Genomic DNA, 14,731 nt, shown 5'->3' with positions numbered 1-14,731 from the left:
GCCGCGCGCGCGCGCCTGCACAGCGACTGCAGTGTCTAGGAAGTGTCTAGGAAGTGTCTAGGAAGTGTCTAGGAAGGGCCTGCACAGCGACTGCAGCGGCGCGCGCCTACACGACACGTCATGGACAAGTCATGGGACGCGTCCCCGACATCTCTACGCCACCGCGGCTGCGGTGCGCGCCGCGCGCAAGCGAGCCCGCTCGACGCGCCCTCGCTCCGCCGCAGCCAGCGTGCTCGCACTCGCATGCTCCAAGAGGCGCCGCCTAGCGCCGCCAGCCCAGCGGCGTGCCGCGGGCAGCGAGAGAGCGAGCGCGCGTGAGCGCAGCGCGAGGGCCGCCAGCCGCCGCCGCGCGACGATGCGCCGCTGCAGCCAGAGGGAGGCGCTGACGGCGGCGGTGGCGCGCACCCAGCGGCGGCGCGCGACGTATGCGCGGACGCGGTCGAGGATGGCGGCGACGTCGGCCTGCGAGCCGTGCATCAGCTCGTCGAGCGTCGCCATCGCGCCGGCGGAAAAGAAGACGCGCCGCACGCCTGCAGGGAGGGCGGAGGGGAGGGTCCGAGAAGCTCTTCCACAACTCGCCTGCTCCATCCGCTTGCCGCACGCACCGAGCGCAAAGTCGGCGACCGGCTTCGCGGCGGTGGCGGGCTCGAGGCGCAGCGCGGCGAGCAGCGCGGCGACGAAGTCGCGCGAGGAGAGAGTCGGCGAGAAGCCGGGCAGTAGCGGGCGGTACCGGCTCGCGAGCGCCTCGAATTCACAGCGCGTCGGGTAGCCGCGCCCCATCAGCTGCAGCAGCTGCGGCGTGCCGGCGCAGCGCAGCTGCTCGAGCACGAGCGGCAGGTCGAGGCAGCCCGCCGCCTGCGGGAGACGCAGCCGAGGTGCAGCTGTGGGGACACGGACGGGACATGGCCGGGACACGGCCGGCCGCCTGCGCGGCGTTCGGCTTGACGCAGCGGACATAGTGCGGCGTCGTCGCCCCGAGTGTGGCCATCAGCGACTCGAGCTGCTTGGAGAAGCCTCCCGCCAGGCCGCGCACCCGCAGAGAGCCGCGCGCACTCGACTTGCGACGCCCGCCGCCGGCCTTGCCGCCGGCCTTGCCGCCGGGCGTGCCGCCGGGCGTGCCGCCGGCCTTGCCGGCGGGCGTGGCGGCGGGCGTGGCGGCGGGCGTGGCGGCGGGCGTGGCGGCGGACGGCGCGTCGGCGCCGCCGTCGCGGGATGTGGCGAAGAGGGATGCGAGCAGCGGGTGGGCCGACGTCTGGAGGAGCAGCGGCAGCTCGGGGTGGAGCGCGTCGAGGTTCTTGGACAGGAAGCCGGACGCCTCGTACTCGACCTCGCCCGCGTAGTGCGCGACGACGAAGCGCGTGCCGTCGGGCGGCGCGGACTTGCGTGCAGGCATGCGCCGCCCGCTGGCGAGGATCACGTCCGGCAGCCGGATCGAGGCGTGCTCGCGGTGCGAGCCGAAGAAGCGCGCCACGAGCGTGTGGTCGTTTGCCTAGGGAGGGGGTCGGAGCAGGGTCCGAGCGGGGCCACACTTGAACCGCCATCTCGTCGGTATCTCGACTATATCTCGCTCGCCTGAGGCACGCACCCCTCGTCCTCGATGATGCAGAGGAGCCCGCCCGGCTTTGCCTGAAGGAGACATAGAGATCTAGCCGAGATCTAGCCGAGATCTAGCCGAGATCTAGCCGAGATCTAGCCGAGACCCGAGATGATGCAGAGGGGCGGCTCTGCCTGCACGAGCTCGAGGCACGCCGAGTTGTTGGGCAGCTGGATGGCCGGCACCTGACAGCGAACCCACACCCGCCTCACCACTTCTCGGCGACGAGTCTGCTCGCCCCCCTCTCGGCGGTGACCGCACCGGCACGCCCTCGTCCGCGTACATGGCCAGCTCGGCCCGCATGGTTCGGTCGAGGAAGAAGTGCTGCAGCGACTCGTTTGTGTGGTTGATGAGCAGCTGCTCGAGCGAGTTCACGCCGAGCGACTCGAAGCCGAAGATGTCGAGGATGGCGATGTAGCAGCTGCCCCCGACGTAGCAGCTGCCCCCCTCCTCCGCGCTCGCGCGGGCGGGCACGGACCCGCTCGCGCTCGCGGCGGTGCTCCCGGCAGCGGGTGCGGCGGACGGCGCGGCGAGCGACGTGTTGATCCTCCGCACGAGCCAGCCGAAGAGCCGCTCGTACAGCTCGCGCGCCAGCCCGTCGCGCGCGCCTAATCTCGTGCCATCTCGCCTCATCTCGCGCCATCTCGCGTGCAGTCTCTCACGCGACAGCCATCGCGCGCGCCGTCGGCGAGGGAGCGGTCGTACCGGACCGAGTACATCGACCCGCGGCCCGAGTGGACCTGAGTCGTCCGTTGAGCTCGCAGTGAAGAGCACTCCCTCACGGCGCAGCAGGGCCTCGGCCCGAGTCGCGCCGTCCGCGAGTGAGCCCTCGGAGAGAAGTCTCGCTCACCACCACCACCACCACCACCACCACCACCACCACCACCACTACTACCACTACTACTACTACAACGGCACCGTCCGCGAGGTGAGGCGCTGCTCGAGTCCGGCGGCGCCGATGCCGAGCAGTGCCGCGGCTGCCTCGAGGTCGGCCCTCCTCTCGTCCGCCACCTGCGGTGTGGCGACGCGAGGGTGGCGACGGGAGGGTGGCGACGGGAGGGTGGCGACGGGAGGGTGGCGACGGGAGGGTGGCGACGGGAGGGTGGCGACGGGAGGGTGGCGACGCGAGGGTGGCGACGGGAGGGTGGCGACGGGAGGGTGGCGACGCGAGGGTGGCGACGCGAGGGTGGCGACGCGAGGGTGGCGACGCGAGGGTGGCGACGGGAGGGTGAGGGTGCGAGCGCGAGGGGTGCTAGACACAGTGGGAGTGGCTGGGAGGCCCGCTGTCCGCATCTACGGCCCTCCGCCTTGGCCTTGTCTTGCTCGTCGTCGGCGAAGTGGAGGTTCCCGAGCAGCAGAACCGCGCCCAGGATCTGCGCCGCCGACTGCACCTCTCCGCGCGACGCGCCGAGGGCGCCCAAGGCGGACACCACGCTCGCAAACTCAGCTGCCGGCGAGCTGCAAGGCGGGTGAGGACGGACGGAGGCGGGCGGGCGTCAGGCGGGGCGTGAGGTGGGCGAGGGTGGAGAGAGGGGGAGGGGGAGGGCGAGGGCGAGGCATGTCTCGGCGTCTGGCGCGGTGGAATGCGGCGCGGGTGTGCGGTGGAAGCTTCGCGGAATCGGGAGGCTTGTCGGGAGGGTCGCCTGGTGCTGCCCCACGCCTCGTTGTGCGGCGCCGCGTCGCCGCCCTGCGCCGCCTCGCCGCTCGGGCAGAGCAGCCGGAAGGCGCCCGCGCCGCCGCCGCGGGCGGCCTCTGTCACCGCCGCGAGCGGCGCCCAGTCGATTGCGGCGGCGGCAGCGGCGGCGGTGGCGTCGGTGCCAGCGCCGGCAGCGGCGGCGGCAGCAGCGATGTAGTAGAGGACGTGGAAGGTGCGCTCGCCCGGCGCGTGGTTGGAGACGCGCCCCTTCTCGAGCAGGTACGTCTCAATGGACGAGTGCGAGAAGGAGGCGCCGCCGGCCGCCGTCCAGATCCGCATCAGCTTGCCAAAGCGCGACGAGTTCTTGTTGCGGAGGGTCGAGGCGCAGCCAAAGGCCTCGAGCAGCGGCGAGGCGCTGAGCATTGCGGTGCACAGGTCCTCCGCCTCCTCGCGCGAGTGGTGCGCCAGGTAGTCGACGATCGCGCGGCAGCTCTCCGTCTTGCCGGCGCCGCTCTCGCCGCTCACGACAATCGACTGGCTGCGGCGGTCCGAGAGGATCATGCGGCGCGCGCGGTCGGCGAGCGCGAAGACGTGCGGCGGCAGCACGCCGATTGCGCGGCCGCGGTACGCGTCCATCGCCTCGCGCGAGTAGAGCTCGGCCAGCGTCTTGTACGGGTTCACGGCGAGCAGGACGGGGCCGACGTAAGTGTAGATGCGGTCGTGCGCGTAGCGGCGCGCAATGTTGTCGAGCAGACTGGGCTCGTTGAGGAACGCCAGCGACGCGGCGTCGGCGACGCCCTCCTCCGGCTCCGCCTCGGAGCGCGGGCACACGTCGGCGGCGGTGAGCTGCACGGGGTCGCCGCCGGTGTCGCACGGCGTGACGGTGACAGGGCCGTCGCCCAGGTCACTGCAGTGCCCACGGAGGAAGGGCTCGCCCGCCGAAGGGGACGGGTTGGGGTAGAAGACGGGGCGGCGCGAGGTGGTGGCCGAGGCCGACATCGCTTCAAACCAAACCAGGCAGAAAAAATTCATCTAACGGCGGACAGAAGTGATGACGGCCAGGATGACGGCACGCACGCTGGGGCGACACACTGTCTCGCTGCACGGCCTAGTGTCGTGCGAGGTTCGAGGAAAATTCTTTGCCCTCACTCCGCCGCGCCATCGTTCGCCGCCGTGGCAAGCTCCCGCGTGGGCCTGCGCCGGCCGTCCAACCAGTTCTCGTCCGACCGGGCCCGCAGAGGCTCTGTCTGCCTGTCTGCATGCGGCGCTGCGCTGCCGCCAACCTCCGCCTCCGCTCCCTGCAATGCCGCCGCCTCAGCTCGCGCTCTTCCACGTCGCCCGCCGTCGTCTTCCTGGTCGCCGGCGAAGCGTCGGGCGACGTCATAGGCGGTCGCCTGATGCGGGCACTGCGCAACGAGTACGGTGGCGCCATCCACTTTGAGGGTGTCGGAGGCGATTCGATGCGCGCCGAAGGGCTAGCCTCCTCCCTCTTCCCCATGTCGGAGCTCAGCGTCGCCGGCTTTGCCGAGGTGCTCCCGTCGCTACCACGCATCGCTGCCCGGCTCGTGCAGACACAGCGCGCAGTCCGGCGTGCGCAGCCGCACGTCGTCGTCGGGATCGACTCAAAGGGCTTCAACCTCCGCCTGCTCCGCTCGCTCGCACATCGCCGCGCCGCCGCCGGCCGCAACGGCATCCCAGCGGCGCCTGTCCTCGTCCAGTACGTCGGCCCGTCGGCGTGGGCCTTCGGCGACGCAGACGCGCGGGCGGCGCGGCTGCGCGGAGGCGTGGACGAGCTCCTCGTGCTGCTGCCATTCGAGGAGGCGGCCGCAGCAGCGTTCGCCCGCCCCGCCCCGCAGCCCCGGCCCTCCTCCCCGCCCTCGCGCGCCAGCTTCCACCGGAGCACTCGCTGCCCACGGCCCCGCGCCTTGCCCCACCCCGAGGCGCTCTTTCGGCGCGCCGGAGTGCCCGCCACCTTTGTCGGACACCCGGCGCTCGACGACGTGGCGATCGGAGGCGAGCCGCCGGGCACGGCGGCGGAGCGGGCGGCCGAGGCGGCGGCCTTCCGGCGCGAAGTCGGCCTCTCGCCGTGCGCGCAAGTCCTCTGCTTGCTGCCTGGTAGCCGTGCGCAAGAGGCGTGCGACTGCGGTGTGCGAGGCCAGTGCGTGCCTCTCGGCCACTCCGCGCGTCGCTGGGTCTCCAGGTGAGGGCGATGCTGCCGCTGCTGCTGCGTGGCGCGGAGAGGCTCGCCGAGCGGCGGCGGCGCGGCGAGGCGCTCTCTAGCCGCTGGGCCGGTCTCGCTCGAGGGGCGGCGGACACGCATGTCCGCGACACGTCCACGACATGTCTTGGGGCACGTCCCACAGGTCTCGCTCGAGGGGCGGCGGACACGCATGTCCGCGACACGTCCACGACATGTCTTGGGGCACGTCCCACAGGTCTCGCTCGAGGGGCGGCGGACACACAGGCGGCGGGAGGCGGCCCCGACCGGTCGCGAGTGCTGCCGCATCTAGGTCCGATCGAGCTGGTCGTGCCCGCGGCGCCGGGGATGCGCGGCGAGGTCGATCGCATCGTGCTCGAGACTCTGGCGGGAGGCGCAGCGAGAGGCGCAGCGGGAGGCGTGAACAGGAGGTGTGAACGAGAGGTGTGAACAGGCAGCGAGAGGCACAGCGGGAGGCGGCGCGCGCTGCAGCGTGGTTGGGAGCGGGTCTCGCCGGGCTGCTTTCGGCGCCGCGGACGTCGCCATCGCCGCTTGCGGCACGCCGCTCGTCGCCGCGACGCGCCGAGTGGGGAGGGGTTTGGCTGAGCGGCGTTGTGGGCCTTAGGCACTGCGTTCCTCGAGCCGCTGCCCACCCCTCCCTCCCGGCGGCCCCACCGCACGCCGCCGCGCCGACAGGCACCATCAACCTCGAGCTCGCGGCGGCGGGGGTGCCGCAGGTGGCCGTCTACTCGACCAGCTGGCTGACGGGCTTCGTGATCCGGCGGGACACGCCCCTCCACTGCCCTCGCGGCAGGCCGTAGGGTACCCCAGGCCGCCCGCCCGCGCCACCCCTCCTCGCCACCCCTCCTCCCCGCGCCGCAGGCGCCTCCTCCGCCCTGTCCTCCGGCACGCCTCCCTCCCAAACATCCTCGCCGGCCGCACCCTCCTCACCGAGCTCCTCTTCGAAGACTGCACGCCGTGCCGCATCGCCGAAGAGGCAGACTTCCTCCTCGCCCGCCCCTCCCTCGCCCGCGCCGAGGCGGCTCAGATTCGGCAGCTGGTGCTGCCTTCCCTCCGCGCCGTCGGTGACGGCGGCGAGCCGCAGCTTGCAAGCCGCGCAGCCGCGCGCGCTTTGCTCCGCCACCTGCCCGAGGCGCAGACTTGTACGTTGTAGAGACTCCGTAGTGCGTGAGGGTCAGTCAGTCTTACACACCTCCAAGCATGGAGGACGGGCCCACACGCACACACACGCTGCACACGATTGGCTCGGGAGCCGACACGAGGCACGCTGTCACCGGCCGTAGCACTGGGTCCGGACTGCTGGACACACACAGCACACAGCTCACAGAACAGCTCACGAGGTGGCGCTGTATAGTGGGGTTCTCAGGGACCGACACAGGAGAAGAAGGTGGGGCACAGGGACAGGACACAGGACTCACGAACTGATATCCCAACCCGCGCCGGGGGCGGTGGCGCGCGCGAGCGCCGGGGTGTTTGGACCCGCAGTCTGGCAGGCGCCAGGCCACAGATCCGCCGGCAGAGCCTTCAAGCCAAAAAAACTGTTCAGTTTTCAAAGGCAAAAACGCCAGCCTACGCCCTCCCCTCACACTGACACTTCTCCCCTATTCCCGTCTTTAGGTTGCGCACATCTCCCAGCGAGCTAGGTTCTCCGCTTTTTCTCCCCTAGTCATCTGCCCGCGCCGCGCGCCTCTGTGGGCGTCTAGTGCAGCCACTGACAGAACTGTTCCAAAGGAGTGGTCAACGTCTCGCCTGAAGTCGGGTGGGCTCGCGCACTGCTTAGCCCTAGGGGAGGGGTGTGTGTGAGGTGTCGGAATGGTAAGGTTTCAGGCCGCCAAGGTGTGGGGGATTTGGGGGATGAGTCAGGAGCCAGCAGCCTTCCTGCTGGACCTGAGTTCACAGCTCCTCCGCCCGACGGGGTGGTCCCTTGGATTCGGGCCCCGCTCCCTTTTCCTGCGCCTGGTCTGTCCCTGTCAAGTGTGTGTTGCGAGATGCAGAGCTGGTTAGGCTGGAGCGCGGGCGGTGCGGTGGCAGGCGAGGGCAGCGCGGTAGGCGAGAGGCGGCCGCGGGGCTTCGAGTGGCGCGATAGGAGGGTAGGCTGGCTGTGGAGGGGCGCCGCGTGGCCTCGGCAAATGAGTAGTGCTTTATGAGCGGCCAGTTTTGTGCGTATTGCATATCGAGCCTGCGGTGTGGCCTAGTTGGTGCAGCGTTCGGGTCGGGGACGTTTTGGTCGTTGGTTCGAGCCCAGCTGGTGCAGTTCGTAGTCGCGTAGCGCGCGGGTGCGCGGCAGCCTCGGCAACCGAGGCGACAGTGGCGAGCAGGGGCGAGCAGGGGTCAGAGCAGTGCGGCGCGCCCAATTTTTTTCGATGGGCTCGGTCAGTGGGCGTGTCAGGAGGCGGCCGGCCGGGAGAAACTCGGCAGTAAAACTCCCGCGCCGGCCCAGGAGGTGGGAGTGTCACGGAGGCGGCCATTGGCGCGCGCTCCTTGTCTTCGTGGGTCCGAGTTTTTTTTGAGAGCGAGAGAGCAGAGCCTTCAAGCCGCATCCGCGATCCGCGCCGGCTCTCAGAAGAGATCCGGCGCGGTGCTGACCGCGTCCTCGCAGCGGACCACCGAGTTCACGATGATGTCCGAGGAGAAGCGGTGAAGCTGCGGCACGATGCGGTAGTCGCACAATGCCGCATTGCGGTTTGCGGCACTCCTGCTGCAACGCGCACCTTGTGACGGTGCCCTGGCAAAATCGTCCCGATTTCGATGCGCGATTTAGCTAAGTCCCAGAGCCGTTTACGCATGAGCGGGCCCCCTCACCAGCCTAGGGCTCGCGCTTCTGGCCCGAGGTGTCGCCGCTGCCTCCCGCGCCCTCCGGCGCCTGCTGCTACTGCCGGTCGGCCGGTCGGGTCCGCGCGACGGCTCCATCCTCGAGACGTAGCGGTCGCTGAGCGCTTTCTCGACCGCTACGTCTTCCAGTGCACCCTTCACCGCGACCCTCGAACCTGCGCTGCGCGGCGCAGTTGCTGCCGAGCGAGACGCCCCCGCCCGCGCAGGGGCGGCATCACCAGACGCTACCGCATGGCCGAGCAGCGAGCAGTGTGTGCCGCAGTGCCCGTCCGGGCCCTTTTGCAGCTGCCTCTATTGGGCGTAAACCGCGGATATAAGGGTCTATACGGAGGTGGGTGGCCTCTTAGAGGTATGGGAGCCGCTGGCACCGCGCTTGGCGCCGCGGATGCACGTACGAACGAACATTATGAAATCGGGACGATTTTGACCCAAAAATCACAAGGTGCGCGCGGCGGTGAGGAGAGCGCGAGCCCTTGAGCTGCTGGAGTCAGTCCATCGCCCGCGCATGCGCGCTGGCCTTGAGGTGGTTCCACCAACAACTGGCCCAGGGGTTGTGACCCTGCGCAAAGCGCAGGAATTTGCCGAGCGCGCCCTTGGTCCTAGGGCCCCGCTCGGGGAGTTGAAGGCGGCCGCCGTGGTGCGCGTAAGGGTTCCGGAGAACCTCTTGGCACCACGCGAGTGGCGGCCGCCACTCCGACGCGCCGCCGGTGGCGCCGCGCAGAGCGCGCAACACCAACACCACCAGAGGTGCGCCCAAAAGCCACGGGGGTGAGGGTAGAGTAAATAAACAAATAAAACGGACATACTAGGAGATGGGTAAAAAGGAACAGTTCCCCGCCCTGCGATCTTTGTGCAGGGTTCTTTGTGGGTGTGATCCAGATCGGCGACTTAGCCGGGGTCGTCCTCCCGATCGATGGGGGACTAGAGCACACTAGCCGTCTTCCACATGGTCCCTCGGGATCGTCGTGGCATGTTGGGCGAGCCGAGGAGATCGGCCGCCGAGAAGAGATCCCCGCGGAACTTTTTTTATCATTTCACAGGTGACTAGACGCTCTCGACGCACGAACAAGAAGTGCTTCATTGTTCTAATGTACCGTGCTCTGCTGTCTCGGACCAGACTAGGACAGACTACAGGCATGGATCGAGCGGGACGCTCATCATCAACCGTCAAGCAAGACAAGCCCACTCACTCCGCGCGCCGCAAGCCCGCCTCCACGTCGGTCACGCCCCTACCCTCGCCACGTCCGTTGCACTACTGGACGCGGGCCCTCCTCCTCGTCCATTGCGAGGCCATCGACGGTGCAAGCGAGCACGGGTGGCGCGTCGATCTGCGCAGGCGGATCGCGAGGCACAGTCCCCTGCCAAGCCGCTTCGACGATCGCCAGGTGCGGCCTGGCGGACGCCGGCCGCGCGGCCCTCACACACCCAACCGCTCCGGCGCCCACGCCTCTATCTTCTTGGGCAGAAGCTTGTTCGACAAGTCATCTCCGTGGCCTAGGTTGCCTCCTCCTGCCCCCCCCCCCTCCCCCCCCTTGCCCCAGGTAAAGACAGCGCCGTCGGAATTGGTGGCGATGCTGTGGTCGCCACCAGCCGACACAGCGACCACACACCGCCCAGCGAAGGCCTCGACCTTCTTGGGCAGCAGCTGGTTCTGCTCGTCGCCGTGGCCCAGCTTGCCCCAGCCTCCACAGCCCCAGCTCCAGACGGCGCCGTCGGCGGTGAGGGCGAGGCTGTGATCTTCCGCCGAGACAGCGATGACGCGCTGGCCAGCCAAGGCCTCAACCTGCTTCGGCAGCAGCTGCCTCTGGTTGTCGCCGTGGCCCAGCTTGCCATCGCCCGCACCGCCCCAGCTCCAGACGGCGCCGTCGGCGGCGAGGGCGATGCTGTGGCTGTCTGCTGCCGACACAGCGACGATGCGACGCCCAGCCAAGGCCTCGACCTCCTTCGGCAGTAGCTGGCGCTGCTCGTTGCCGTGGCCCAGCTTGCCATAGTCTCCATCGCCCCAGCTCCAAACTGCGCCGTCGGCAGTGAGGGCGAGGCTGTGGTCGTATCCAGCCGACACAGCGATGACGCGCTGCTCAGCAAAGGCGTCGACCTTCTTGGGCAGTAGCTGGTCCTGCTCGTCGCCGTGGCCTAACTGGCTCCAGTATCCCCAGCTCCAGACGCTGCCGCCGGTGGTGAGGGCGAGGCTGTGCAATTGTCCAGCCGACACAGAGACGACGCGCTGGCCAGCAAAGGCCTCGACCTTCTTGGGCAGCAGCTGGTCCTGCTCGTCGCCGTGGCCTAACTGGCCAAAGACTCCATCGCCCCAGCTCCAGACACAGCCATCCGCGGTGAGGGCGAGGCTGTGGCGCTCTCCAGCCGACACGCTCACGGCGCGCTCGCCGCCCAAGGGGGAGGGGAGGCGCGTCGGCGTGTTGAGCTGCGTCACGCCCTCACCGTGGCCAAGCAGCCCTGGATTCCAGTTCGGCGCATTGCCGCACGACGAGAGCCGCCCCTCGCCGTCGATGAAGAGGCTGTGCCGTTCGCCTGCCGCCGCCCTCGCCGGCGGGTTGGACTCGCGCAGCAGCGCCGAATAGCACAGCCACCGCACGGCGCAGCCCTCGCCCTCGGGCTGCGCCGGAAGCTCGAAGCCGCGCTCTTGCGCCCACAAGCGGATGCCCTGCTCCGCGAGCGAGGCGTGGAAGAGCAGCGAGACGGCCGCGGCGCGAGCGATGTCGACGGGGCTGTCGCAGCGAGAGAGGGCGCGCTCGAGGAGCTCCCTGGGGAGGTCGAGGAGGCGGGCGGGCGGCGGCGTCTCTGGCGAGGGAGTGGTGGCGGCAGTGGCGGTGGCGAGGCGGCGCGAGCGGCGGCGCAATGGGGTGGACATCGCGAGAAAAAGAAAAGCGCGGACACTATACCATATCGGCACCCGATCCTCCCACATGCACCTTTTTGTGGCATCGGCGACTCGCCTGGGGCCGGCATGTCCCTGAATCTATCGGCGCCCGGCTGTATCTCGAGATTCTCGAGGTGGATATCCTTTGGCCGCGTTGGGTGTAGCGAGGATTGGTGTGACGCGATCCACGCAGGCGTGTTTTCTGGCGGCCGACCGTCAGTGCACGGAGTTGCCCCTTCTCCGACTGCCCCGGCTAGTTCCCGAGGTCGTCGGGTGTGACCCCTGCGTCCCCCGGGACCTAGCGCGGGTGGGTTGGAGGGGGGCTCGCTGCGCAGGGAAGGCCACGGAAGGGCTGTGTACGGCTTTAAGAAGCCGATCCCCGTAGTCCGCCCCGCTCCTCCCCATCGGGCCGCATGAGCGGCCGCGCCTCGCAGATTCGTTTTCGCGCCTGGGTCAGTACAACTAAAGCTTTACACGTACAGATGCCCTACACGCTACAGTTGTAAGACTGCCGACTATACACATCGAATACTCCTCTACTCTATTATATCCTCTCTTTACCCTAACCACCGGAGGTAGCCGTAATCGTAGAAAGAGAGGGAGAGAGGGAGAGAGGGAGAGAGGGGAGAGGGTGAGAGGGAGAGAAGGCTGAAGGGGAGAGGAAGTGAGGAGGAGAGGGGAGAGAAAGGGAGAGAGGGAGAAAGGGACCTGTCCGCGCGGTTCCGAAGCGCTCCCAGACACTTGTCGCCGCAGTCCAGCCGGAGTCGCGTGTCGTCGCTCACGTGGGAGGAGCGTCTCCCGCGCCAGCCCCGCGCCCGCTCGGGCCCACGCTCCATGCCACGCGACACCCGCGCAGTGCGTCCCTCGCGTCGGGGCCGGCGGGCGAGCGCGAGCACTCGAGCCCCTCGACCGTCATCTCGACGCGCAGCTCCTCGCCCGGCCGCACCGCCACTGGCGCCGGCAGCAGCACGCATGCGTGGCGGTGGTAGGAGTCGCAAGCGCGCTCCGTCGCGTCGGCGCCGGCCACCTGGACCGCCACCTCGGTCCAGAGAAGTACCGCATGGCACGTGCCGCCGTGCGTCAACCGCAGCGGCGCGGCGTGCAGCTCCGGGCCTCCGGCGCCGGCCTCGACGCCGCCCGCGCCCGCCGCGCCCGCGCCCGCCGCCGCCAGCCCGCCCACGCCCGCCGCCGAGAAGGCGGCGCTCACATCGAGTGTCGCGACGGTGACAGCGGCGGAGAGCTCACGCAGGACACCTCGCCACGGCGTCGCGTCGAGCAAAACCAGCTGACCGCCCGCCTCCGGGCGCGGCGCGTGCTCGTTGAACGCTCCGAGCTCGAAGCCCACCGCCTGCCCCACTGGCTGGCGCCTCCGCCAGAGCTCGTCGCACTCCACGGCCACGGCGCGCACACTGTACTCGGTGGCACCGGCCGGGACCAGCTCGCACCTTGCCGTCGAGAGCACGCCGCGTACCCGCAGCGCGCTCAGCTGCTGCCGGAGGCGGAGGATGTGGTCGAGCGCCCAGGTCTGCGAGGCGCCTTCCCTGCCGAGCAGCACGTCGTAGAAGGGCTCCGCCACGACCGCCACGACCGCCGACGGGTCATCGAGTGCGGCCGCGAGCTCGGCCGGGTGCTGCAAGCCGGCCGCATGCACGCCGGCCGCGGAGCCCACCGTGCCGGCCAGCCACCCGAGCGCGGCGAGGCGGGCGGCGGGCACGCTGGCGGCGCCGAGCCACGCGCGCGCGCGACTGTGCGCCCCGTCGCTACAGCAGCACACCAGGCTCACCGAGGGGGGCGCGGCCGACGCCCACGCCGCCGGGATGGTGAGCGAGTCGCCGACTGCCAAGACTAGCTCGCAGTGCGGGGGCAGCTCGCAGAGCCACGCCGCGTGCACGCGCGCGTGCACCGGGTCGTTGAGTTGCAGCAGCCGCTGCCAGGGCACCGCCGCGTGGTCGTGGGCGCCGCCGAGTCCGGAGGGCACGCGCGCCGGAGTCGGCGATGCGTCGGGCGGCGCGCTCGCCGGCCCCACCACCGGCCGCGCCTCCTCTTGCACCGCAAATGCCGGCGTCAGATCGTCGTGGCAGACGAGGAGCGTGATCGTCTCGCCGCGCGTGACGCGGCGCGGCGTGGGAAGCAGGCAGACGGCTTGTCGCCAGTGGTCGCGTGCGGGCGGTCGAGGGGTGGAAGGCGGCTGCTCGGCGGCATCCGCAAAGCGCGGCGCCGTGCCCAGCCGTACCGCGCCCGCGCGGTCCATCTGCAGCTCAAACCACACGCCAACGCAGTTCACCTCGCCGTCGGCCGTCGCGGTCACGGCCACGGTTGTAGAGCCCGCCGGCTCGGGCGGCCGCTCCGCAAAGCCGCAGCGCAGCGCGGCGAAGGGCGCCGAGAGTGGCACCGCGAGCCCGTGTTCGACCAGCGGGTCGAGGTGCATGTGGATCGGCGCCACCGAGCAGGTCGCCTGCGCCGCCGGCCGGCCGGCTGTCGCTCCCGCTCCGAGCGGCCCATCCTGCTGCAGGCCGAACATGCCCTCGGCCGTCGCCGACGCCAGAAGCACGCCCATGATCGTGCCGGCGTGCGGCACGACGCGGCCACCCGGCGCGAGCAGCCGCCCGTGCGCGTCGCGCAGCGTGGCCAGCACGCCCTCGCCCAGCAGAACCGAGTCGAAGATCTCCGTCACTACCAGGTCCGCCTTGCAAGGCAGGTCGCACCCCTTGCCGAACCCGACGCTCAGCGAGGTCGAGGGCTTTCGGAGGACGTGCACGCGCGCCTCGAGGCCGTTGGCGGCGACTACCGCGGCCGCCGTTTCGGCAAGCGCTGGATCGGCCTCGCACGCGAATACGTGCTGCGCCGCGCTCCTACTCGCGAGCAGGCTGAGCAGCCCGGAGCCCGCGCCGATGTCGAGTATGAAGTCGTCCTCCTCCGCCTCGGCGGCGATGGCGACGGCGTACGCCTCGTTTCGCTCGAGATCGTGCATCATGTCGTAGTGGTAGCCCGGCGAGCTGGTCTTGCCTGTCGCCTTCAACGAGGCGGTCAGCACCGCGAGCGCGTCCATCGCGGGAACTTTTGGGCCGTGACACGGCCTCCAACCGACGCGCAGGGGCACGCCATCGTGCCGGAGGGCCTCACCACCATCGGCAGCTGGGCCTTCTCGGACACATGCTCTACTCTCTCTCTCGGTCGTGATTTCACAACTCTTCTCTCGGTCGATTTCCCGAGCAGCCTCGTCTCCGTCGGCGACTGCGCCTTCCACTGCTGCACCGCCCTCACCTCCGTCGCCCTTCCCGTCGGCGTCGTCTCCATCGGCGAGGAGGCCTTCTGCAGCTGCTCCTCCCTCGCCTCCGTCACCCTCCCCGCCAGCGTCACCTCCATCGGCAGGGGCGCCTTCCGCAGCTGCCGGTCCCTCACCTCCGTCGCCCTTCCCGCCGGCGTCGTCTCCATCGGCGAGGAGGCCTTCTCAAGCTGCTCCCTCACCTCCATCCACCTCCCCGCCGGCGTCACCTCCATCGGCTACCGCACCTTTGCCGGCTGCCGGTCCCTCACCTCCATCCACACCTCCCCGCCAGCCTCACCTCCATC

The 14,731-nt window shown here is 70.0% G+C and overlaps 4 protein-coding genes across 4 annotated transcripts; 2 read left to right on the top strand and 2 right to left on the bottom strand.

Annotated features, from left to right (window-relative positions):
- Nucleotides 1–153: 153 nt before the first annotated feature.
- Nucleotides 154–4,229, bottom strand: EMIHUDRAFT_210818 (hypothetical protein; the record flags this gene model as incomplete). The annotated part of the gene is made up of 8 exons (XM_005768780.1): nucleotides 154–530; nucleotides 606–855; nucleotides 956–1,052; nucleotides 1,251–1,489; nucleotides 1,856–2,202; nucleotides 2,892–3,052; nucleotides 3,253–3,281; nucleotides 3,456–4,229. The coding sequence occupies 8 exons, from the start codon at nucleotides 4,227–4,229 to the stop codon at nucleotides 154–156; spliced, it is 2,274 nt and encodes a 757-aa protein (XP_005768837.1).
- A 412-nt stretch (nucleotides 4,230–4,641) lies between these two features.
- On the top strand, nucleotides 4,642–9,076 carry EMIHUDRAFT_436590 (glycosyltransferase, family 19). The gene is made up of 8 exons (XM_005768786.1): nucleotides 4,642–5,050; nucleotides 5,171–5,362; nucleotides 5,431–5,521; nucleotides 5,741–5,814; nucleotides 5,882–5,984; nucleotides 6,124–6,208; nucleotides 6,310–6,621; nucleotides 9,055–9,076. Exons 1-7 carry the CDS (start codon nucleotides 4,691–4,693, stop codon nucleotides 6,599–6,601), a joined length of 1,197 nt encoding a protein of 398 aa, XP_005768843.1. The 5' UTR covers nucleotides 4,642–4,690; the 3' UTR covers nucleotides 6,602–6,621; nucleotides 9,055–9,076.
- A 2,860-nt stretch (nucleotides 9,077–11,936) lies between these two features.
- On the bottom strand, nucleotides 11,937–14,207 carry EMIHUDRAFT_210815 (hypothetical protein; the record flags this gene model as incomplete). Its single annotated transcript, XM_005768779.1, has 2 exons — nucleotides 11,937–12,197; nucleotides 12,366–14,207. 2 exons carry the CDS (start codon nucleotides 14,205–14,207, stop codon nucleotides 11,937–11,939), a joined length of 2,103 nt encoding a protein of 700 aa, XP_005768836.1.
- Nucleotides 14,208–14,342: 135 nt separating this feature from the next.
- Nucleotides 14,343–14,687, top strand: EMIHUDRAFT_58857 (hypothetical protein; the record flags this gene model as incomplete). The annotated part of the gene is made up of 1 exon (XM_005768778.1): nucleotides 14,343–14,687. A coding segment is annotated over one exon (345 nt), but the record flags the coding sequence as incomplete, so codon positions are not given.
- Nucleotides 14,688–14,731: the final 44 nt, after the last annotated feature.

This window comes from Emiliania huxleyi (assembly GCF_000372725.1).
Source record: "Emiliania huxleyi CCMP1516 unplaced genomic scaffold EMIHUscaffold_45, whole genome shotgun sequence".
NCBI lineage: Eukaryota > Haptophyta > Isochrysidales > Noelaerhabdaceae > Emiliania > Emiliania huxleyi.
This window is presented reverse-complemented; position numbering and strand designations above follow the sequence as displayed.

Coding starts and splice junctions, on each gene's coding strand:
- EMIHUDRAFT_436590 (XM_005768786.1), top strand. CDS start 4,691: ATGCGCGCCGAAGGGCTAGCCTCCTCCCTCTTCCCCATGTCGGAGCTC. Junction 5,051..5,170: donor TGCTGCTGCCATTCGAGGAG/GCGGCCGCAGCA, acceptor CCCCACCCCGAG/GCGCTCTTTCGGCGCGCCGG. Junction 5,522..5,740: donor GCTCTCTAGCCGCTGGGCCG/GTCTCGCTCGAG, acceptor TGCCGCATCTAG/GTCCGATCGAGCTGGTCGTG.